The 23,962-nt window shown below is 35.9% G+C and overlaps 4 protein-coding genes and 1 long non-coding RNA gene across 5 annotated transcripts; all 5 read right to left on the bottom strand.

The window, feature by feature from the left end:
- LOC105690756 (GPI mannosyltransferase 1) lies at positions 1-3,315 on the bottom strand. The gene has a single exon (XM_012408832.3). The coding sequence runs from the start codon at positions 3,310-3,312 to the stop codon at positions 2,167-2,169; it is 1,146 nt and encodes a 381-aa protein (XP_012264255.2). The 5' UTR covers positions 3,313-3,315; the 3' UTR covers positions 1-2,166.
- Positions 3,316-3,387: 72 nt separating this feature from the next.
- Positions 3,388-3,782, bottom strand: LOC105690758. The gene has a single exon (XM_012408834.3). It carries the CDS (start codon positions 3,704-3,706, stop codon positions 3,509-3,511), a length of 198 nt encoding a protein of 65 aa, XP_012264257.2. The 5' UTR covers positions 3,707-3,782; the 3' UTR covers positions 3,388-3,508.
- A 150-nt stretch (positions 3,783-3,932) lies between these two features.
- LOC105690757 (cx9C motif-containing protein 4) lies at positions 3,933-4,567 on the bottom strand. Its single transcript, XM_012408833.3, has 4 exons — positions 4,489-4,567; positions 4,315-4,392; positions 4,109-4,245; positions 3,933-4,001 (listed from the first exon to the last, which is right to left on the bottom strand). The coding sequence occupies exons 2-4, from the start codon at positions 4,376-4,378 to the stop codon at positions 3,978-3,980; spliced, it is 225 nt and encodes a 74-aa protein (XP_012264256.2). The 5' UTR covers positions 4,379-4,392; positions 4,489-4,567; the 3' UTR covers positions 3,933-3,977.
- An 8,298-nt stretch (positions 4,568-12,865) lies between these two features.
- LOC125501472 lies at positions 12,866-17,591 on the bottom strand. The gene is made up of 4 exons (XR_007279046.1): positions 17,027-17,591; positions 16,391-16,486; positions 13,126-13,226; positions 12,866-12,920 (listed from the first exon to the last, which is right to left on the bottom strand). It is a non-coding gene; the product is annotated as an uncharacterized LOC125501472 (long non-coding RNA).
- A 225-nt stretch (positions 17,592-17,816) lies between these two features.
- On the bottom strand, positions 17,817-23,089 carry LOC105690695 (DNA damage-regulated autophagy modulator protein 2-like). Its single transcript, XM_048657634.1, has 8 exons — positions 20,909-23,089; positions 20,727-20,827; positions 20,303-20,384; positions 19,390-19,511; positions 18,963-19,192; positions 18,659-18,797; positions 18,365-18,522; positions 17,817-18,290 (listed from the first exon to the last, which is right to left on the bottom strand). The coding sequence occupies exons 3-8, from the start codon at positions 20,371-20,373 to the stop codon at positions 18,210-18,212; spliced, it is 801 nt and encodes a 266-aa protein (XP_048513591.1). The 5' UTR covers positions 20,374-20,384; positions 20,727-20,827; positions 20,909-23,089; the 3' UTR covers positions 17,817-18,209.
- Positions 23,090-23,962: the final 873 nt, after the last annotated feature.

Below are 23,962 nucleotides of genomic sequence, written 5' to 3'. Positions count from 1 at the left end.
TAATAATGACAACATCATTTTATTTTCTAATTTTTTAAATTCTTTTCCATTACAACCGCGTATACCTAATTACACATTTTATAACTTATGATTAGATTTATTTGTTTGAAATATTAATTGTAGGCATGAATATTAATCTATACGTAATATTGATTTTGCATGTTCGCGAAAATTTTATTTAATTTATACCTCCGGCTTGTATTCGTTTAATTTTCGAATTTTACAGAAAACCAAGTAAGGGGTGAAAAATTACGAACGATACAATAATCCTCAAATTGTTTTCGATTTTACTGCACGTACAGAAGTTAAGGCTGGAATAACTTTTTTTTGTTGCCAAAGACAATTTATATATTTTATGTTTTGTATATTTTCAATTGAATTAATATACGCATTTAAAAGTTTTATGTTTAACATTGCGATGAACAAGTAATTAAACCGAGTGCTTTAATTTGTTTTAAATATTATTTCCGAATAAGATGGAACTTATAAGTTTTGTATTAGAATATATTATTCGATTTTAAACAGTAAAGAAAAAATATACCTAATAATGGAAAGTAAATTCTGTTACATATGAAAACTGAAAAAAGACCTCTATAAATTTGACAATTACGAATATATATTCTCTTCTTATTTTTTTTGTGTTTACTTCTCTGAGTATATGAATATATATATATTATCATTATTCATAGTCTATCCAGAATTTACACGTCATACGTCTAAACTGAATATACATAGTATATATATACATCTAAAAATTATAGCCATTATCTTATATATTATTTTCATTAAATATTGTATCTCTAATGTTATTATTTTATTTTATTAAATCATGCCATATTCATATACATATTACTCAAATATTCATTTATTATTTGAACACCTTGATTTGTTGTAAATTATTTAGGGAGAAAAGAACCGATAAAAAAAGTTTATTCAACAAACGAAAAAACAACAAAGATAAATAGAAAAAGTAAGAAAGAAAAGGGGGAAATGAAAGAAAAGAGTTTATAATTTAACGGTAAGTCAATGTTTCGCTGTAAATTTGTAAAATATGTATAATTGTATTTAACGGAGTGATATAATAACTAATTGGTAGTAAAAATTTTCTAAATATCACCAACGTGTACATAATTTTGAAGAACACGGATATCCATCGCAGCTATGCAGTTGTGTAGGAGGTTTTCCTATTTGACTAATTTTATTTCGCTATGAAGTTTCCTCGAATAAAGTTGTTGCTGAATCGAGCCAAATTGTCAAACGATATGGCTTATATTTTGAGTTGGAAGGAGAAAAAAATGAATACAAAATTAAATTGATATAAATAAAACTAAAAATCATTCGAATATTTTATAGAAAAAAAAAGGAATATAAAATAAAATAATCTGATGAAAACTGTACGAAATTTGGATCGTTTTCAGAAATATATATATGATATGGAAGAAATACAACTGATTTTTATTGTAGAATTTCTGCAGATTTGTGAAATTAATTTCTTATCGTAATGCAAAATTTGTTTTATTATCGCACACATTATTATACATATACGGGTATAACGGAATATTTTTTTTTATAACGAAGTCACCAAAAGGTCGTGTGGTTTACGAAACGCAATGAATTTTAATTTTTTCCCTGTTACAACGAAGGTGACATAATAATATTGTAATAAGTGAACAATATTTATAGAATAATTCACTTAATACGATGGTGAAAATACATCGTATTATATAAATTCGACTTAATTATGTTCCGTGAACAGAAGAGAAACTAATAAAATAAAACTAGATTAATTATCGAATAATAATATTTCTGAATATGATCCAAGGAATGCCCTTGCTCATGGTTAACATAGGCTAGTAATTTACGATTAGATTTACTTGTAATAATATTAATATTCATAACAATAATGATAATAATATTATATTTCATAATTTAAATTCCTACTAAGAACCTATCGCTATTGATTTAAAAAAAAACCAAAAAAAAACGAACAAAAAAAAACTATCTGTACATAAGTATTTTGTATTCCTGCAAGAATAAAATCAAGAAACATTAAGATAAACGTAGCGAGTAATTTGAAAATGGTTTTTTTTTTTCTTATTGTTAATAATTCTCATTAGAACTACCCTTAAACCAGTTTCAAGTTTATTTAATATTCATAGGGTTTAGTTATTGGTAACTTTGAATAACTTCGATTAAAACTTTGATATTAACGGCAAAGAATAAAATACCGGCCAACCAGATACAAGCAAAGGAATTTATGCCTTTGAATTCAAGTAAGTATGCGGTGAACAGCCAGACACCTTGAGCCAGCAACCATATCGTGATCAAAAAAATCGATTTTGAGAGGGTCATTTTTAAACGAGGTAAGCAAATTGGTAGCAAGGATAAAAACCAGAAAAAATATTGCGAAGTCATTACGGGATTGTAAGTTACCATGACTAAAGCTTGCGAAAGCATTGAAAACGAAAGATTTCGTTTCGCTGAATAGAAAAATGATAATCCGATCAATAAAATTAATTGCGGTAAAAATGTAAGAATTTTTTGTAAAATGTTGGGAACTTCGCCGGCTGATAAGTAAAGCATGTAGAAATAAACTGAGAAATTATGCCTGGCATCTTTTCTTATTAAGTGATATAATAGACTCTCGTACAAAAATTTATACCCGTATAAATAGTAGCTGAGAGAGGTAAAAACAATCAGGGAAAAAATACAGCTGAAAACTAAAACGATTTGATTTTTGTTTGGTAGAATGCTATTTGATTTACGCAAAGTTAAATACATCGCCAGACTGAACGCGAGTGGATATAATCTTAGGTGGATTGAAAAACCGTGGAGAATTCCGGCGAGATAACAATTTTCATTTTGCAAATAGTACATGACGAGGAGAACAAAAAATACAGCCACGGAATCCGCGTTACCCCTAGTTGATATGATGATGGCCAAGGGATTGTAGAGCCACAAATATCCGCAAAAGCTCGCTCTCTCGGCGTTGCATTTCTCTTTCAGTAGAATCTGCTTTATTAATATGCTAATTAACACATCGAAAGCAGAAAAAATGATTTTCCCAAAATCCTGGAAAATTATTACATTCGGAACCAGTAGCCAAGCAATAAAGGGAGTATAACGATAAGTATGACGATCGTAAGGTGATTTACCTTCGGTAACATGTCTCGCTGCGTCAGTAAATACCTTATAATCAACGTCTGTGTATGGAACATTGAAATTCTTATCATGGAAACTGGAATAAGCCACGAATAAAAGTCTTAAAAAAAAAGCGGCGCCACAGTGCCAAGCAAATGATTTTCCTATCATTTTTGAGATGATTAAGGATTCCCTTGGCAAGGATGATTGGAGAGGACAATTTAGGAATCAATTAAATAGGGAAAATCTGAGCTAACGTTTTATGTATTCAACATTGATGTTGGACTACACATTATTCCTATTTGTATCGATTACGATATACATGGTGGTTTATAGGATATAGAAAAACACAGCATTGTATTCTTCTTCATAACTTAGTATTGGATGCAGCGGCAGCTTTGATCAGGCATTTTTTGAACCTATCGAATTCAGCTTGACAATCACTTTTACTAATGTTTTCTTTGTTTATCACACAAGTTGCGTAGGCTGATGCAGAATCACGACACTGAGCTAACAGCATGGGGTATTTTCTAAGCCGTATTTTAGCTTTGTGAACTGCATCCATACTTGGGAAGTTTTTACCAAAATATTACTGATGTAATGACGATTTATGATTTATGCATGTATGCGTCTTCTGGTCTAGTTAGAATCAATCTTTTTCAATGGCAACTGAGGTAGTGGCTTGTAGAAGAACATGTCATAGATAAGTCGACTGTAAAACATGAGACAAGCGGCAGTTGAAAAGAAGCAAACAGTTGTACGAGGATAACGTTGGAAAATGTTACGTTTTCCAAGTACTTGTCGTTTTCTATTTGGTGGAGTCCACGATTTGGTCATTACTTCTGAAGTTTTTTGGACTGCTGTGGAAAAAGCGATACGTTAATGTTACAATTTTGTGTCTTCTAATCAAACGAAGTGAGCGCTGGAATAACATAAAAAAATCGTTGAATAAGTAGGGTTATCTTACATAATCAATGGTATTGTGCTCGTAGGGTTGGGAGGTGTCTATTCCACTGCATACGATGGAATTCGACGCATGTATTATGCAGCACTGCCTTATTTCTTCTATTACAGATTGACATCGAGCGGGCTGGTAGACATTTTCTTAAATATGAATTAGAAAAGAGTCAAAAGCGATCGTTCGCACCGGCAGTGCTTTTCTTTCAATCTAACCTTTCAAACACTTTTGCAGCTTACAGGCAAACAGCTTACATGGATCCTTGTCTTTAGATGACATGCAGAATACGTACACTAAAAAATTAGATATATTCAACGAATTACAGAAATACTTTCAGCAGAATACCGACACAAATTGTAGGGTGAGGTTCGCAGATAAGGGTGACTTACATAGATACCTTCTAGGTCTGAATGTATTTCAGCATTTCGACAACGACTTTGAGCTGCACACGGTAGTTGGCGCTAATAAGACTATAGTTTTTTCACATTTTTGGGAGTGAAAAACACCAAAGACTATAGTCTTTGCACATTCTTAGGGGTGAAGAACACGTAAGACTATAGTCTCCACGATTTTCAAAATGAATAAAACTTAATTCATTCCCGATTTTTTCCTGATTTTTCGCATTTTTTTGAATTTTTTCTGAATTTTTGAAATTATTTTAGGCTTAAGCCGCCCCTGAAAGAATGCAGGCCCAGAAAATAATTGTTCGGCACGATATTTGAGCCCCGCCCCTAGAGGCCCACGTGACTAGTCCGGAAGATACAGCTAGCGCCATGTGGCGGAATTTTCGTGAACTAAAATCCCAAGTTTCTTGCCCCTTGATTCAGGCAATGTGATGCGTGAAAGAGAGGTAAAAGAAAGATGCAAAAGTTTTGACCCTTCTTCAAACAAAAATGGAAAAGTATTGACCACCCCCCGGACGCAAACCGTGAAAGTTTTGTCACTTCTTCGAGCAAAAATGCGAAAGTATTGACCATTCTTCCGATATGAAAACGGCAAGAGTTTTGTCGGTTCTCCGAGAAGAACCGGAAAAGTATTGACCCGAAATACATCTCTTTCACGCATCACATTGCCTGAATCAAGGGGCAAGAAACCTAGGATTTTAGTTCACGAAAATTCCGCCACATGGCGCTAGCTGTACCGGCGAGTGAGGTCACGTGGGCCGTGGAGGGCGGGGCCTAAAAATAGTGACGGACAGATAATTTCCTGGGCCCGAAACCTTCCAGGGGCGGCTCAAGTGAAAAATGATTAAAAAAATCGAATAAAAATCGAAAAAAAACGAAAAAAATTGCGAAAAATCAGAAAAAAATCAGAAATGAAACGAGCGTTTTTTGACACCAAAAAAATGTACAAAGACTATAGTCTTTGGTGTTTTTTGAGTCGAAAAATGTGCAAAGACTATAGTCTTTGGTGTTTTCAGCGTCGAAAAATGTGCAAAGGCTATAGTCTTTGGTGTTTTTAGCGTCGAAAAATGTGCAAAGACTATAGTCTTTGGTGTTTTTTGAGTCGAAAAATGTGCAAAGACTATAGTCTTCGGTGTTTTTTGAGTCGAAAAATGTGCAAAGACTATAGTCTTTGGTGTTTTTTGAGTCGAAAAATGTGCAAAGACTATAGTCTTTGGTGTTTTTAGCGTCGAAAAATGTGCAAAGACTATAATCTTTGGTGTTTTGAGCGTCGAAAAATGTGCAAAGACTATAGTCTTTGGTGTTTTTTGAGTCGAAAAATGTGCAAAGACTATAGTCTTTGGTGTTTTTTAAGTCGAAAAATGTGCAAAGACTATAGTCTTTGGTGTTTTTTGAGTCGAAAAATGTGCAAAGACTATAGTCTTCGGTGTTTTTTGAGTCGAAAAATGTGCAAAGACTATAGTCTTCGGTGTTTTTTGAGTCGAAAAATGTGCAAAGACTATAGTCTTTGGTGTTTTTTGAGTCGAAAAATGTGCAAAGACTATAGTCTTTGGTGTTTTTAGCGTCGAAAAATGTGCAAAGACTATAGTCTTTGGTGTTTTTTGCGTCGAAAAATGTGCAAAGACTATAGTCTTTGGTGTTTTCAGCGTCGAAAAATGTGCAAAGGCTATAGTCTTCGGTGTTTTTAGCGTCGAAAAATGTGCAAAGACTATAGTCTTTGGTGTTTTTTGAGTCGAAAAATGTGCAAAGCCTATAGTCTTTGGTGTGTTTTGAGTCGAAAACTGTGCAAAGACTATAGTCTTTGGTGTTTTCAGCGTCGAAAAATGTGCAAAGACTATAGTCTTTGGTGTTTTTAGCGTCGAAAAATGTGCAAAGACTATAGTCTTTGGTGTTTTTTGAGTCGAAAAATGTGCAAAGACTATAGTCTTTGGTGTTTTTTGAGTCGAAAAATGTGCAAAGACTATAGTCTTTGGTGTTTTTTGAGTCGGAAAATGTGCAAAGACTATAGTCTTTGGTGTTTTTAGCGTCGAAAAATGTGCAAAGACTATAGTCTTTGGTGTTTTTTGAGTCGAAAAATGTGCAAAGACTATAGTCTTTGGTGTTTTTAGCGTCGAAAAATGTGCAAAGACTATAGTCTTTGGTGTTTTTTGAGTCGAAAAATGTGCAAAGACTATAGTCTTTGGTGTTTTTTGAGTCGAAAAATGTGCAAAGGCTATAGTCTTTGGTGTTTTTAGCGTCGAAAAATGTGCAAAGACTATAGTCTTTGGTGTTTTTTGAGTCGAAAAATGTGCAAAGACTATAGTCTTTGGTGTTTTTTGAGTCGAAAAATGTGCAAAGACTATAGTCTTTGGTGTTTTCAGCGTCGAAAAATGTGCAAAGGCTATAGTCTTTGGTGTTTTTAGCGTCGAAAAATGTGCAAAGACTATAGTCTTTGGTGTTTTTTGAGTCGAAAAATGTGCAAAGACTATAGTCTTCGGTGTTTTTTGAGTCGAAAAATGTGCAAAGACTATAGTCTTTGGTGTTTTTTGAGTCGAAAAATGTGCAAAGACTATAGTCTTTGGTGTTTTTAGCGTCGAAAAATGTGCAAAGACTATAATCTTTGGTGTTTTGAGCGTCGAAAAATGTGCAAAGACTATAGTCTTTGGTGTTTTTTGAGTCGAAAAATGTGCAAAGACTATAGTCTTTGGTGTTTTTTAAGTCGAAAAATGTGCAAAGACTATAGTCTTTGGTGTTTTTTGAGTCGAAAAATGTGCAAAGACTATAGTCTTCGGTGTTTTTTGAGTCGAAAAATGTGCAAAGACTATAGTCTTCGGTGTTTTTTGAGTCGAAAAATGTGCAAAGACTATAGTCTTTGGTGTTTTTTGAGTCGAAAAATGTGCAAAGACTATAGTCTTTGGTGTTTTTAGCGTCGAAAAATGTGCAAAGACTATAGTCTTTGGTGTTTTTTGCGTCGAAAAATGTGCAAAGACTATAGTCTTTGGTGTTTTCAGCGTCGAAAAATGTGCAAAGGCTATAGTCTTTGGTGTTTTTAGCGTCGAAAAATGTGCAAAGACTATAGTCTTTGGTGTTTTTTGAGTCGAAAAATGTGCAAAGCCTATAGTCTTTGGTGTTTTTTGAGTCGAAAACTGTGCAAAGACTATAGTCTTTGGTGTTTTTTGAGTCGAAAAATGTGCAAAGACTATAGTCTTTGGTGTTTTTTGAGTCGAAAAATGTGCAAAGACTATAGTCTTTGGTGTTTTTTGAGTCGAAAAATGTGCAAAGACAATAGTCTTTGGTGTTTTTTGAGTCGAAAAATGTGCAAAGGCTATAGTCTTTGGTGTTTTTAGCGTCGAAAAATGTGCAAAGACTATAGTCTTTGGTGTTTTGAGCGTCGAAAAATGTGCAAAGACTATAGTCTTTGGTGTTTTTTGAGTCCAAAAATGTGCAAAGACTATAGTCTTTGGTGTTTTTTGAGTCGAAAAATGTGCAAAGACTATAGTCTTTGGTGTTTTTTGAGTCGAAAAATGTGCAAAGACTATAGTCTTTGGTGTTTTTTGAGTCGAAAAATGTGCAAAGACTATAGTCTTTGGTGTTTTTTGAGTCGAAAAATGTGCAAAGACTATAGTCTTTGGTGTTTTTTGAGTCGAAAAATGTGCAAAGCCTATAGTTTTTGGTGTTTTTTGAGTCGAAAAATGTGCAAAGACTATAGTCTTTGGTGTTTTTTGAGTCCAAAAATGTGCAAAGACTATAGTCTTTGGTGTTTTTTGAGTCGAAAAATGTGCAAAGACTATAGTCTTTGGTGTTTTTTGAGTCGAAAAATGTGCAAAGACTATAGTCTTTGGTGTTTTTTGAGTCGAAAAATGTGCAAAGACTATAGTCTTTGGTGTTTTTTGAGTCGAAAAATGTGCAAAGACTATAGTCTTTGGTGTTTTTTGAGTCGAAAAATGTGCAAAGCCTATAGTCTTTGGTGTTTTTTGAGTCGAAAACTGTGCAAAGACTATAGTCTTTGGTGTTTTCAGCGTCGAAAAATGTGCAAAGACTATAGTCTTTGGTGTTTTTAGCGTCGAAAACTGTGCAAAGACTATAGTCTTTGGTGTTTTCAGCGTCGAAAAATGTGCAAAGACTATAGTCTTTGGTGTTTTTAGCGTCGAAAAATGTGCAAAGACTATAGTCTTTGGTGTTTTTTGAGTTGGAAAATGTGCAAAGACTATAGTCTTTGGTGTTTTTAGCGTCGAAAAATGTGCAAAGACTATAGTCTTTGGTGTTTTTTGAGTCGAAAAATGTGCAAAGACTATAGTCTTTGGTGTTTTTAGCGTCGAAAAATGTGCAAAGACTATAGTCTTTGGTGTTTTTTGAGTCGAAAAATGTGCAAAGACTATAGTCTTTGGTGTTTTTTGAGTCGAAAAATGTGCAAAGGCTATAGTCTTTGGTGTTTTTAGCGTCGAAAAATGTGCAAAGACTATAGTCTTTGGTGTTTTTTGAGTCGAAAAATGTGCAAAGACTATAGTCTTTGGTGTTTTTAGCGTCGAAAAATGTGCAAAGACTATAGTCTTTGGTGTTTTTTGAGTCCAAAAATGTGCAAAGACTATAGTCTTTGTTGTTTTTTGAGTCGAAAAATGTGCAAAGACTATAGTCTTTGGTGTTTTTTGAGTCGAAAAATGTGCAAAGACTATAGTCTTTGGTGTTTTTAGCGTCGAAAAATGTGCAAAGACTATAGTCTTTGGTGTTTTTTGAGTCGAAAAATGTGCAAAGACTATAGTCTTTGGTGTTTTTTGAGTCGAAAAATGTGCAAAGACTATAGTCTTTGGTGTTTTTAGCGTTGAAAAATGTGCAAAGACTATAGTCTTTGGTGTTTTTAGAGTCGAAAAATGTGCAAAGACTATAGTCTTTGGTGTTTTTCACCCCGAAAAATGTGCAAAGACTATAGTCTCTGTTGTTTTTCACCCCGAAATACCAAAGAATCGCCTCAAACATTAGCAAAGACTCTGAAAATTGAAGCTCTTACACCGTCGTTCAGTTTCTCATGAACAAAGTCTACGGAAAATTCCGAGTAATCTCAAAACAGTTAATTGCGAATGTGCAATTTAGTATTTGATCATTCCAGCGTCTCGTGCGTAGATCCTCCTTCTCCGAAGCATCGGCAGTATGGCCGCAACAGCCGAAGCGACGTCGTCATCAGGAGCGACATCGACGTTAGTGCGTACATCTTTTAGGAAGTGATAGAAGAAGCTAGCGAGGAGAGAGAGTCATATTTTTGGGTGAGGATTAGCAGTGGATTAGTACGTGGTTACTACAGCGCCATATTTTTGGTTGACAATGAGTCCAGGGGTCAGTTTCGATTGAGCAGTGACTCGGGAAGGAGTGTTCCGTTTGATCTACATATTTTTAAAAAGTGCTCGACAATCGGTAGTTAGTGAAAGACCTTTATCATTGGAAATTTTGTGACTTGCGTGGTTCGGAGATTTTTCCACAAGCACTGGTGAGCATATAATGTTTTTACCGTGACCATCGTATGTCCAGGCTCCCGATCGGTCAGCAATTCGTATCAAAAATTTTGTTTCGGAGGTCATTCGATATCAACGTGGAATTTTAATAGATCTTAGGTAACGATTAGACTCGATGGTGGGAGAGAATGAGATTTTTGTGCAAAAACGGAAAACTTCGATTATTCACAATCGTATTCCCCGTATTTTAGATTGGGGGAGTATGAGGGTCATGATTTTGCGCTGCAGAAATATCTTTCATAGTTCGAATTCTGAACAATTATACCTAGTTCATTACACATTATTATATTCTTATGGTATTGGTATTGTCTTTCGAATTCTTCGTTCTTTTATCCATTCAATCATTTATTCAGATAGTTATCTTGTTATCCTCTCATTGAATTATAAATTCATACCTCATGCCCATCTACTTTCAATGTAAAGCAATCGTCGCGTCTATGATTGCAGAGTGTTCTAGTAATCAAACAATAATCAATAACCATAGTATTTCCAACAGTTGAATCATTCATCAGTATTTCTGTTGCATTTTTCATCTATTTATTCATCAATTTTCGAAATTATCAGTCAATCGATCAAAACATTCCTTTAGCACGATTTGGATGCTTCTCAATTCGTGATCGTTCATTCATTCATTCATTCATTCAGTCATTCATCTTTTCCTTTATTCATTGAGTTACAAATTTATAAATGATTTCTGTATAATTACATGTGAAGCAATCGTCGCGTCTTTAATTGCAGACTGTCTTGATAATTAATCAATCAATTATTGTGAGTAGTATTTCGAACGGTTACTTGATTAATTAGTATTTCGGAAACCGTTTTTACTATTCAATCGATTAAATAAATGAATGAATAAATGGAATCATTGATTAAATTGATGATTCGGTATGATTTCGATGCTTCTCAATTCATGTGTTCATTTATTCGTTTATTTATACATTAAGTTATTCATCCTTTCATCGGAAAAATATGATCGGGGCCGTGTAATTTGGTAAATGGTCAACAGAGTACATATGTGTTGCAGGTTTTTCGTCTTGGATTCGACGGCAGTTCGGCTTCGGCGACAGAAGAGGCGACATCGGGAGCGACATCAGTAGCAAAGCAGGTCCCTCATTGCGACGATGAAGAGAGAGAACGGTGAGCAGAACTTCACATGAAATTTAGTTGAATATTGCTGAAATCGGTCGCGCAAACGTTCCTATATGTATTTTGATCACTCGCTCTCGACTATTCATACTAAACACAGTCGTCAGAAATACACTAGCCCGGGTTCTGAACAATCCTTTAAAACTCTGAGAGATGACTTTTCAATAGAATTATGCGTTTCATTCTGGTTTTCAGAAATCGAAGATAATCAATTGATCTATCTAACTAATGCAAATTAGATACAGCCATTATTCTTGATCAACTTCCTATACAAAATTTTTTTGTTTCTTCGGGCCGTCCATAAAATAGTTTTCGAATCATTCGAGCGTCTGTTTTCCATTGTAGTTCGATTACGTTATTATGAGCTTCGCTGGAGGATGTATTGCAAATGCACTGAATGCAGCTCCAGAAAAATTTGTAGGGATGATTTTACAATGATTCACTCAATTCCTTTTCTCAATAAGATACGAAATGATTTATTGATCTCTTTCGTGGATACAAATGGAGTATAAATATAAGCGATTGTTATATCGTGATTTGAATTGTACATGTGATATTTTTGTCTCTTTCAAGTAGATGACCATTGCGTGACGGAAGCAAATCAGGACATCAACGAGTCTCTCCAAAGATCGACGCCTCTCCATCCCGATGATGATCAGATGATGGATCTGCAACACATGAGACGTACAACACCTTCCTTTTGCGAAGGTATGTTTCATCTAATTTATCCCTTTCGAGAGTCCATAGTATATTCCAACATTTAGAGTCTGCGTATATGAATTGCACCCCCTTGAAAAAAATTTTCAAAATCCTCTTTAAAAAATCAGATCACCCAGCATTACCCAATAGACTTGGTAAATTCATACACCCCCATAATAAAATTCATCAGACACGCCAATGAGGCAAGACAATAATTCATTATCATATAACTTGGTACAATTTATTAAAATTCAAACGTCTTACACTTTATATACTGATCATAAAATAAGTCATACATTAGGTAAGCTATGTAATCAGTTAACTAATTGTATATTTGTTATTTATGTTACAGGTCGCATATCCTCCGACGTCATTGACCCCCTGGACTTCCCCTGTTCATCAGGGGGAGTCCAGGGACCCGTCCCCTGGGACTGCGCGGCCTCCCACCGCCCCCGGGGTCCCAGGGGACCCAGTCCCTGAGGACATGTCCTCGGGGATGCGGTATCCCCGCTGGAGGGGATGCCATATCCCGAGGGACATGTGCTCAGGAACTGGTCTTCGGGGACGCATGTCCCCCCAGGGACACGTCCCCGGGGACGCGGTATCCCCGCTGGAGGGGATGCCGTGTCCTTGGGGGCGTGGCCTTGGGGGAATACGCGTCCTCGAAAATCCCGGGAAAAGGAGGTCCCAAGCGGTCACTCGTTTTCTTGATTTCTCTAGAGAAACGAAAAACAAAGTGTCCGCTTGGGACCTCCTTTTCCCGGGATTTTCGAGGACGCGTATTCCCCCAAGGCCACGCCCCCAAGGACACGGCATCCCCTCCAGCGGGGATACCGCGTCCCCGGGGACGTGTCCCTGGGGGGACACGCGTCCCCGAAGACCAGTTCCTGAGCACATGTCCCTCGGGATATGGCATACCCTCCAGCGGGGATACCGCATCCCCGAGGACATGTCCTCAGGGACTGGGTCCCCTGGGACCCCGGGGGCGGTGGGAGGCCGCGCAGTCCCAGGGGACGGGTCCCTGGACTCCCCCTGATGAACAGGGGAAGTCCAGGGGGTCATAACTGCGGCGACAGCATATCCGAGTACCTGAAATATACGAAAAGTGCATCATTAATAACGTAATATAAGAATATGTTATCAGCAATATTATATTCTATGTCAATATGTTAGTTGAATGTTATGTTATATTATCAGTTAATATATTACTACTAATGTGATGTTATAATATATTACATTGAATATATTTTTATAATATACTCTAACTTATATCGTACTGATACTTATTTCCTACCTGCAAACGAATTGTGCGATGCCATGTAACTCCTGCCCTTCGTGGTTGAGAGTTTAATGAGTACTGCGATGCACTAGGCACCGTGATGATTGATTGAAAGCCTGGAATAAATGTCATATAAGTAATGAAGTGAAATTGTAAACCCGAACCTAAGATATATGAATAAATTGGTTGACGATATAACAGCGCAGATCATTTCTCGACCTATGATAAATTCCCTAATCCTGCAGATAGACGAATCATAGTGTTCGAACGCAGAGACCACTATCCCGCACTTCAGAACATCATGATTGATTAAGAACTAGTATGAGAGTTCATTAACGTGTAATTAATTATTCCTAATTGTTCGAAATTTCAACGACAAAGAATATTCTCAGCACCAAGTTACGGCGCCAACTTTTTTCATTCTGCATACGAGTGAATTTGGACACTAGATACAGAGTCCCAAGATTGCAAAATATGAATACTTCACATTCTGACACGACAAAACGGTAAGCCTATAGCCTTAGGATTTTCTCAAAATTTGAGACAGAATTCAATAATTTTTTTCATGGAGTTTCCTATGCTATTCCTATGTATTTTGATCTCAGGAATCCAAATTTGTAAGTTAAAACGATCTATCTTCAAAATTGACCGAGTTATCGCTAATTTATCGGTCAAAAATGTGAAAAATCAAGGATATCTCGATGGGATTTATTCCTAACTCAATTTAATCGACGTATTCGTATTCCTTGCACAAAAATACACAAGAAAAGTGTTCCGTGATTGATTTTAGGAATACTTTACATTTTGACCCGAAAAAACGGTAAGCCTATAGCCTTAGGATTTTCTCAAAATTTGAGACAAAATTCAATAATTTTTTTCATGGAGTTTCCTATGCTATTCCTATGTATTTTGATCTCAGGAATCCAAATTTGTAAGTTAAAACGATCTATCTTTAAAATTGACCGAGTTATCGCCAATTTATCGGTCAAAAATGTGAAAAATCAAGGATATCTCGACGGGATTTATTCCTAACTCAATTTAATCGACGTATTCGTATTCCTTGCACAAAAATACACAAGAAAAGTGTTCTGTGATTGATTTCAGAAATACTTTACATTTTGACCCGAAAAAACGGTAAGCCTATAGCCTTAGGATTTTCTCAAAATTTGAGACAAAATTCAATAATTTTTTTCATGGAGTTTCCTATGCTATTCCTATGTAGTTTGATCTCAGAAATCCGAATTTGTAAGTTAAAACGATCTATCTTTAAAATTGACCGAGTTATCGCCAATTTATCGGTCAAAAATGTGAAAAATCAAGGATATCTCGACGGGATTTATTCCTAACTCAATTTAATCGACGTATTCGTATTCCTTGCACAAAAATACACAAGAAAAGTGTTCTGTGATTGATTTCAGAAATACTTTACATTTTGACCCGAAAAAACGGTAAGCCTATAGCCTTAGGATTTTCTCAAAATTTGAGACAAAATTCAATAATTTTTTTCATGGAGTTTCCTATGCTATTCCTATGTATTTTGATCTCAGGAATCCAAATTTGTAAGTTAAAACGATCTATCTTTAAAATTGACCGAGTTATCGCCAATTTATCGGTCAAAAATGTGAAAAATCAAGGATATCTCGACGGGATTTATTCCTAACTCAATTTAATCGACGTATTCGTATTCCTTGCACAAAAATACACAAGAAAAGTGTTCTGTGATTGATTTCAGAAATACTTTACATTTTGACCCGAAAAAACGGTAAGCCTATAGCCTTAGGATTTTCTCAAAATTTGAGACAAAATTCAATAATTTTTTTCATGGAGTTTCCTATGCTATTCCTATGTAGTTTGATCTCAGAAATCCGAATTTGTAAGTTAAAACGATCTATCTTTAAAATTGACCGAGTTATCGCCAATTTATCGGTCAAAAATGTGAAAAATCAAGGATATCTCGACGGGATTTATTCCTAACTCAATTTAATCGACGTATTCGTATTCCTTGCACAAAAATACACAAGAAAAGTGTTCTGTGATTGATTTCAGAAATACTTTACATTTTGACCCGAAAAAACGGTAAGCCTATAGCCTTAGGATTTTCTCAAAATTTGAGACAAAATTCAATAATTTTTTTCATGGAGTTTCCTATGCTATTCCTATGTATTTTGATCTCAGGAATCCAAATTTGTAAGTTAAAACGATCTATCTTTAAAATTGACCGAGTTATCGCCAATTTATCGGTCAAAAATGTGAAAAATCAAGGATATCTCGACGGGATTTATTCCTAACTCAATTTAATCGACGTATTCGTATTCCTTGCACAAAAATACACAAGAAAAGTGTTCTGTGATTGATTTCAGAAATACTTTACATTTTGACCCGAAAAAACGGTAAGCCTATAGCCTTAGGATTTTCTCAAAATTTGAGACAAAATTCAATAATTTTTTTCATGGAGTTTCCTATGCTATTCCTATGTAGTTTGATCTCAGAAATCCGAATTTGTAAGTTAAAACGATCTATCTTTAAAATTGACCGAGTTATCGCCAATTTATCGGTCAAAAATGTGAAAAATCAAGGATATCTCGACGGGATTTATTCCTAACTCAATTTAATCGACGTATTCGTATTCCTTGCACAAAAATACACAAGAAAAGTGTTCTGTGATTGATTTCAGAAATACTTTACATTTTGACCCGAAAAAACGGTAAGCCTATAGCCTTAGGATTTTCTCAAAATTTGAGACAAAATTCAATAATTTTTTTCATGGAGTTTCCTATGCTATTCCTATGTATTTTGATCTCAGGAATCCGAATTTGTAAGTTAAAACGATCTATTTCTAAAATTGACCGAGTTATCGCCAATTTATCGGTCAAAAATGTGAAAAATCAAGGATATCTTCACGAGAGTTAGCGATCGAAGTAATCACTCATAAACTGCACACGTACTAAATATAATTCACTCCACATGTGAGATTATATTAAAATTAGGTCCATTCGAGAATCTCATAAACGAATGAATATATGAACTGAATAAATAAATAAATGACCACATCGTTTTAAAATCATCGAAATCCTACCGAATCATTGATTCGATCAAATAATTCAGTTCCCCATTCATTTATTCGACTGATTGGATTGCAAAGAAGGCTTTTGAAATACTAATCGTTCAGAATATCATTGTTACTAATCAATCGTTTGATTACTGAATCAGTTTGCAATCATAGACGCGACGATTGCTTCACAATGACAATGAGGGTAGATAGGCATCAATCATTTCTTACCTTATACGAATTCTTCAGCACAACGTAGGGATAGCAGTTGAAAGTTGAACTGTATCGCGAAGAACTAGGCAACTTCAACGTCTGTCTTGTATGAATCTGAAATGCGAAAATGTCAGTTCAGAAACCAAGTGAAATTGTAAAATTGAACCTCAAATATATCGATAAATTCGCTCATGAAATGGCAATGAAATATCATTTTAAATCAAAATCCCGATGATACCTTTTGTAATGTTAGACGAAAAAATTCATAGTATTTCAACTTTTATTGAAAGTATTCCGGAATCAATCAAGAATTTTGTGAGTTGAGTTCATGAATATAGCAATATAATAATGTGTAACGAACTATGTATAGTTGTTCAGAATTCGAACGATAAAAGATATTTCCGCAACGCAAAACCATGACTCTCATAGATCCCCAATCTAAATTACGGGAAATACGATAGTGAACAATCGAAGATTTCCGTTTTTGCGCAAAGATCTCAATCTTTAACACCATCGAGTTCAATCGGTACTTAAAATCTATCAAAATTCTACGTTCATGTCGCATGACCTTCAGAATAAATTCTGTGAAACAAATTGCTGACCGATCGGGAGCCCGGACATACGATGGTCACTGTAAAAACATTATATGCTCACCAGTGCTTGTGGAAAAATCTCCGAACCATGCAATTCACAAAATTTCCAATGATAAAAGTCTTTCACTAACTACCGATTGTCGAGCACTTTTTAAAAATATGTAGATCAAACGGAACACTCCTTCCCGAGTCACTGCTCAATCGAAACTGACCCCTGGACTCATTGTCAACCAAAAATATGGCGCTGTAGTAACCGCGTACTAATCCGCTGTTAATCCTCACCCAAAAATATGTCTCTCTCTCGTCGCTAGCTTCTTCTATCTCTTCCTAAAGGATGTACGCACTAACGTCGATGTCGCTCCCGATGACGAAGTTGCTTCGGCTGTTGCGGCCATACTGCCGATGCTTCGGGGAAGGAGGATCTACGCACGAGACGCTGGAATGATCAAATACCAAATTGCACATTCGCAATTAACTGTTTTGAGATTACTCGGAATTTTCCGTAGACTTTGTTCATGAGAAACTGAACGGCGGTGTGAGAGCTTCATTTTTCAGAGTCTTTGCTAATGTTTGAGGCGATTCTTTGGTATTTCGGGGTGAAAAACAACAGAGACTATAGTCTTTGCACATTGTTCGACGCTAAAAACACCAAAGACTATAGTCTTTGCACATTTTCAGGGGTGAAAAACATCAAAGACTGTACTTTGGTATTTTTCACCTGAAGAAATGTGCAAAGACCATAGTCTTTGGTGTTTTTCATCCCGAAAAATGTGCAGGAAGTGGATAAGATGGTCAGGAGTCATGAAATTCGAGACAGGAGATGAATGAGGAGTTCAAAGATTCGTATAAAATTTCCATTCATAAATATCCTATATTACTTTCCATTTTTACAGAATATGGTCATTCAGCTCAGCCTTGATTATTCTATCGTCTCTGCAAAATGGAGAACACACGTTGCGACATTCTGAATTCTTCCGTTATTTTATCCAAAAATAAAATAGTTTCCATTATATTACAGATATATTGAACTTGGGTCGGGTTTTTTCATTAAGTACTGGAGTCTGACTCGCGATGCACGTCGATTGTCGCCAATCAAATGGCGCAGTTGGGGTTGAAGATCAATAACTTTTCGATGCACACCGCGGAACGAGACGCGATTTTTGGTCTCATCTACTCATTTATCTATTCCCTCATTTATCCTGCACGAAAGTAACGGTGCAAAAAGTACGAAAATATCTTTTCATTCACACTTCTCGCTGCATCGTGGTCTCCTGGGTTTCCGAAAGTTTTGGATCGTACTGTTGATCTTTGTCCAGATAAATCAACTGAAACGAATCACAGAGAATAGTCAAGATCCTGTTCTCCAGAAATCATGAATATAGCTTTTGATGGTGCTCACCGCGACTTGGGGTGCTTCGAAATTAATCAACCGAAATTCAGGAACAAAAGTCAACAGAAAAACGCAGTAGACGATCGCAAGCATCCATTCCGCGATTGCACTGGTCATGTGCCATCCCCATCCACCATCCTTGGGCATCCATTTCTTGTAGTTATTTCCTGAAAAAGTTCCAAAAGCGTCGACTAAAAGGATGGTTCTCGAAGACCTTGAGGGGCTTGCAAAAATTTGATGCGATTATCGATCCGAAAGCGGCGGACGAAGACAGAAATATTCTGTGAAGAGTTTGCGGATTACCTCGAAATTCGCACATGGAAATGTAGCCGGGGACGATGGTTATCACCGTGAAAATGACCGTCAAGGCTGACAGGGCGCCTCGAACCCACACAACCATCCATCCGTTCACTGCATTTATCATCTTGTGGCTGAGGTAGGTCTAAAAAGCGTGAGTAACTATCGTAATGAATAAAAAAGATGAGAAACCCCCCGTCAATCGGTACAATCTGACAGGCGACCGCGCCCATAAAAATGAAACAAAGCTTTTCATAATATCAAAGTCATCGCGTGTGGGCGCGGCGGCATAATTTGAATGATAATATACCTGAAGACAAAAGTAAAGTGTTCCAGCGGTGAAGCAAGTCATCGCGCCGACCATGTGAGCGGCAACGATACCGTTAACTTCTTGAAAGTTCGCTAGAATGTCCAATCCGAAGCAAGAAAAAGCTCCGCACCAAGCTGCGGAAACAACCACTCCTCGGCTCACCAAATGTCCACCACGTTCGCAACGCCATTGTTCCACCTGACGATGTCGTATGTAGACGCAGCAACCCACTGGGGAAAGTCAAAGATATCATCGAAAGAGAAAAAGAAAGATTCCCGATGTCAAAGTCAATTTTCCCTCGCTTCTTCTCACGTCTGTGATTTCAGACTTCGCACGACTTTTGTGCCAACGTACAGCAGCTGAAAATATCGACAGATTTTCCGGCATCCGCGATAAAATGTACTATCTGATTACAATCATCACTTACAAAGGAGTGCGGCTATGTTTAGACACTGCGCGAATATGCAAGACTCGGGTGACAAGGTGCCAGTTTCTGATATGTAAGGAAGACCCGGTACCACATGATCCCATTGTACCGATATGGTATATCTGAAATACAATCCATACAATCAAGGACACTCCTATACGTGCACACGAATCATCGGTTGCATTTTTCTTTCCGATTGGTTCATATTTTTCATCTAATTGTGCGATGGCCATTTTCATTGCACTTCTCCATTCGATTAGTTCGCTCATGCATTCGATCTGCCATGTGAATTTCATTCGATTAATGCAAAGCGGTGTGGCACATAGACCTATGTGACGAATTTTATTGGTAACATTTCTGAAATCATCATGGTAATAATAATACATATATCTACATGGCGATTTGAAATAACTGCAGAGTGTACTCGTTACACCTGTTAGTAATGATAGCGACCATTGTTGAATCGACCACCCGTCATGCGCATTTAGTTGGTTTATAAAATTCTGCGCTATTGTTCGCCCGACTTATTGTAGTTAAACAACGATAAACAACTACTAATACCTTGTGAATAATGAATATTGTTTGAAAGTTATTGATAGATTAAAAAACAACCGTACATGAGAATCAGTCTCAATGTTTAGCCTACACAAAAATGCAAACAGCGCTTTTATAATACACCAATATCACGCAAAGGTATGCGGGTAATAATTCAACGTATTATGTTTTCCGGAATTTGTATTGAAAAATTTTTTCCCCCCTGTTAGAAAAATTTCCAGCCTCGATAATTTCGGTCAGACTAATTTTCCAGTTTCAAAAACGAACGAGATTCGCCAAACGCATATGATTTTATCAAATTCTCGGATTTTTGACGAAATCATCTAAGATTTTTAAACTTCACCCCGCACATACTTACGTGATCATAAATGTGACCGGAATCAGAATGAAGAGGCTCAAGGGTAAGACGTGCAAATACTCGTATGGCATTTTCGGAGCAGCTGAAACAAGAAATTTCCAATTCCGTTTCACGCCCACCCTTTATTCGGAGTAAATATTAAAAAATCTAGAAATCGCCTTCATCTCAACAAAATTGATAGCATGTCGTGGGTTTCTTCAATTGCGCTAAATTCCGGGAATCGACGAGATAAAATGAAAAGATACATATTGACAAGAAATTTTTTTTTGTTTCATGATACAGCTGTTCAGATAGTCCAGAATCACACACAGCAGATAAGTTTTACACGTACACGTTTAGTTTAGATATATTACCAACGTTCAAGAAATTAGAATAATCAGGAAACGGTTTAACGATTTCCTTTCTTTTTGCCCCACGTACTCACCTGATACTAAAGACAATTTGACGACGACGTATCAAAAATTCTTTCACGCTTTTTTGAATCAATTTTATTCAGTACGATTATTTCTTCACCTTTTACTAGAACTGTAATAAAAAATAATACACTTTCGGATACAAGGTTTAGTTTTATTCAAACCACATTAATTTACGATCACGTTGCCTTACTTGATTGACTATAATTAACAGCATGGAAAAATGTATACTCTTTTCGGTTTTTAATACTGTCCGGCGAAATATCGGTAGCGAAAAAAATTATTGTTATAACAATGCTAAAAGGAGAAAAAAAAAAAGCGAAAAATTGTTAACTTTTTTCTTCCTCTTTGTTTTTCGATTAATGCAACAGTCTACGTTTTAATTATTACTCCGCGCGCGTCTTCGCTGGCAAAGTTCTCGTTCTACTGACCGAACGCATGTACTATAATATAGTTAATCACCACACAACAAGGCAATCAGCGATTACGCACACAATTACGGAATAATTAAACTATATCTGTATGAGACCGAGAGGAACTTATAATAGTAGCTAGGTGGTATACGGGAGCCTTTTGCCTTAGACATTATTTTTTTTTGCACTCAAATAATTAACAACAACATAAATTATGCGAATTGAATTTTTCACCGAAGATTATAAAAAAAATGAAAGAATTTCATCAATTTATATTGTCATACTTTCTTCAGCTACAGATTTTGAATGCCAATAATTCGGAAGCAGGTATACATTCAAATTGAGCTTGCATTAAATTGTTGTTCAACTTCAATCATTAACTTGATCATTCGTGGAACCAGATGCAACTTGAAGAGGGATGAAGTGGAAATGCAACGAAACGTTCGTTTCGAACAATGTGAGCGATAAGCTCGAACTGTCTTAATTAGCGTGTTCGAAATAATTATTTGATATCTTGAGTAGGTATCGTTAAATACAGAAGTTTACATTTCAATTTCTGATTGTTTTTATCCGTTCGCAATTTGTTAGAACGTAAATTTTTTTAGCGCGTCATTTTTGTCGGGTGAAAATTGAAATCAGGTGGAGGATAAATCGATGTTAGAATCCGATCATAGTCAACGACCTTCCTAGCGAATGGCGAATAAGCTTTTCCTCAGAATCGGTGGTCTAATAATCTTGGACTGTGTAATAAAAGTAATAAAAGTACGAATAACACTCGGCCACATGTATTCAACATTTGGGGAAAAGATAAGAGTGCGGCGTCTTTATCGCGTACATTAAGATGACGTAGAAATTAGATGTCTACGGGGGGGAGGGGGAGGGAGCGAATGGGGCGATTATACATATACATTTGGTAAAAGAAGCAAAAGATTGTTGACAACCGAGGAAATAAGTTCAATGAAATAAACTGGCCCGTGGGCTTCATGCACATCAAGAATGCGTAGATCGTTCGAGTACGAAAAATTTCTGAAACACAAAATTCGTATATATTTTTGTAGGTTTTATTCGCGAAAAGCGAAAGTGAAATCAAATTCAACGCTTCGAATACGAATGAATCAATATGACAATATACGGTAACGTGTATGGAGGGGGCGAGTCTTTTAGCTGGCCTCATTTTGCTGCGAATCAATTTATAATTTTTTTTCAATTTCATTCTCGTCAAATTTAATATTGTGCAAATGTCATTATACCATAAATTATTCGCGTTGAGTTTCACGATTAACTGTAATAATTCGAAAAGGGTAGGATTTTCATGTACATACCTATAATCCTTCCGATGCACGTACGTAACATACGTACAAAATATATTATAAGATAGTTAACGTTGTTCGAAATTGAACTTTTGTTTTTTTCATACACGCGCGTGTATAGAATATGGCATCTGCAACAAATATACGTCATGGCGCGAATCAGTTTAGGTGAACAACTATCACTGTAGCAGTAGTAATATCGTATCTATAGAAAGTATAGGCTATTTGCACTTTATTTATTTATTTGTTTAAATTTTCGTTTTCATAATTTATTCAGATAATCTTATATATTCAATTTTTTGCTCTATCAATGGACGTTTTGAAAATTATTATACATGTATAAATAGGTATACGAATCATTTCTCTTTCTTTTCTCTCATTCAATTACCTTTTCCTAGTTTTATTTTTTCTTGTGTGTACCTTTACGTATATGGACTCATATTTTCGATTCTCCTTCAATCAAGATGCAACTGATGCAAAGTACGTAATAATTATTGAACTCATTACTAATATTATACGCGATTTTTGTTCACACGGTTTTTCTATGCGTACAGAACTTACGTAATTACAGTTCGTATATTCATTCCGGATAAAATCTAATCTGTATATATTTACATCTAAAATAGTTCAATAAATAAATAGATCATACGCGTTCCTATTATTATCAACATTAACTATTACCTATTATGAACAGGCGTGAGAAAGCGAAAGCTAATCGTATTCTCTTCCTCGTTAAAATTCAAATTTTTTTACCCGTTGGTTTGAAAGTCCATGGAAAGTATTTGGAGAAAAGACTCGTCACGATATTCGGTTTGCCAAAATTCAGTTGCAGAGTAGAAAAAAAAAAATCATCATTATCCACCGCTTTCTCCCACCTGTAGCATTATCAACATTATTATTTATTTGCTTTAAACTATTTTCACTTTTGGTTTCCTTTACCAATGAATTTCCTCCAATTAGCTAATTATCAAAGATGTTTTTCATTCCTTTGCATTTTTATTCTTCATTTTGCTTCATCCCTTCTTTTCTTTATACCTATTTCTGTATTATTTGTCTTATATACGTTAAATGCCACATATCGGTCATTAATAATTATCGCAAATAATGGGCCACTATATTTGGTTCCTTGGTTCCACGGCCCGGCGTCTACTTAACATCTCTATTTTTGTAATTTTCATTTTTTTTTTGTCATGGTTTTTATCTCTACAACGTGACCATAACCCTTTTCTTTAATTCATCTATCGTACAAAGGCAACCATTCTCAAATTTGAACTCTAATATATGTAGAACAATATACATCGAGGTTCTGTTGAAAATGGTCGCGATCAAGGCATACGTCGAAATATTCGAATTCCTCGGCCTACGAGCGAGCCCGAGCTGTGCTGGAGTCAGGGTAGCCAGCAGCGTAGCCGCTTTGTTTTGACGTGTCACCTTGAGGGCTGTAGATAGCAACAAAGCGCTACGCCCGTGGCTACCCTGACTCCAGCACAGCTCGGGCTCGCTCGTAGGCCGAGGAATTCGAAT

The sequence above is a fragment of the Athalia rosae genome, chromosome 6 (assembly GCF_917208135.1).
Source record: "Athalia rosae chromosome 6, iyAthRosa1.1, whole genome shotgun sequence".
Taxonomy (NCBI): Eukaryota; Metazoa; Arthropoda; class Insecta; order Hymenoptera; family Athaliidae; genus Athalia; species Athalia rosae.
Note: the sequence above shows the minus strand (reverse complement) of the source record. Positions and strands in the feature narration are given on the sequence as shown.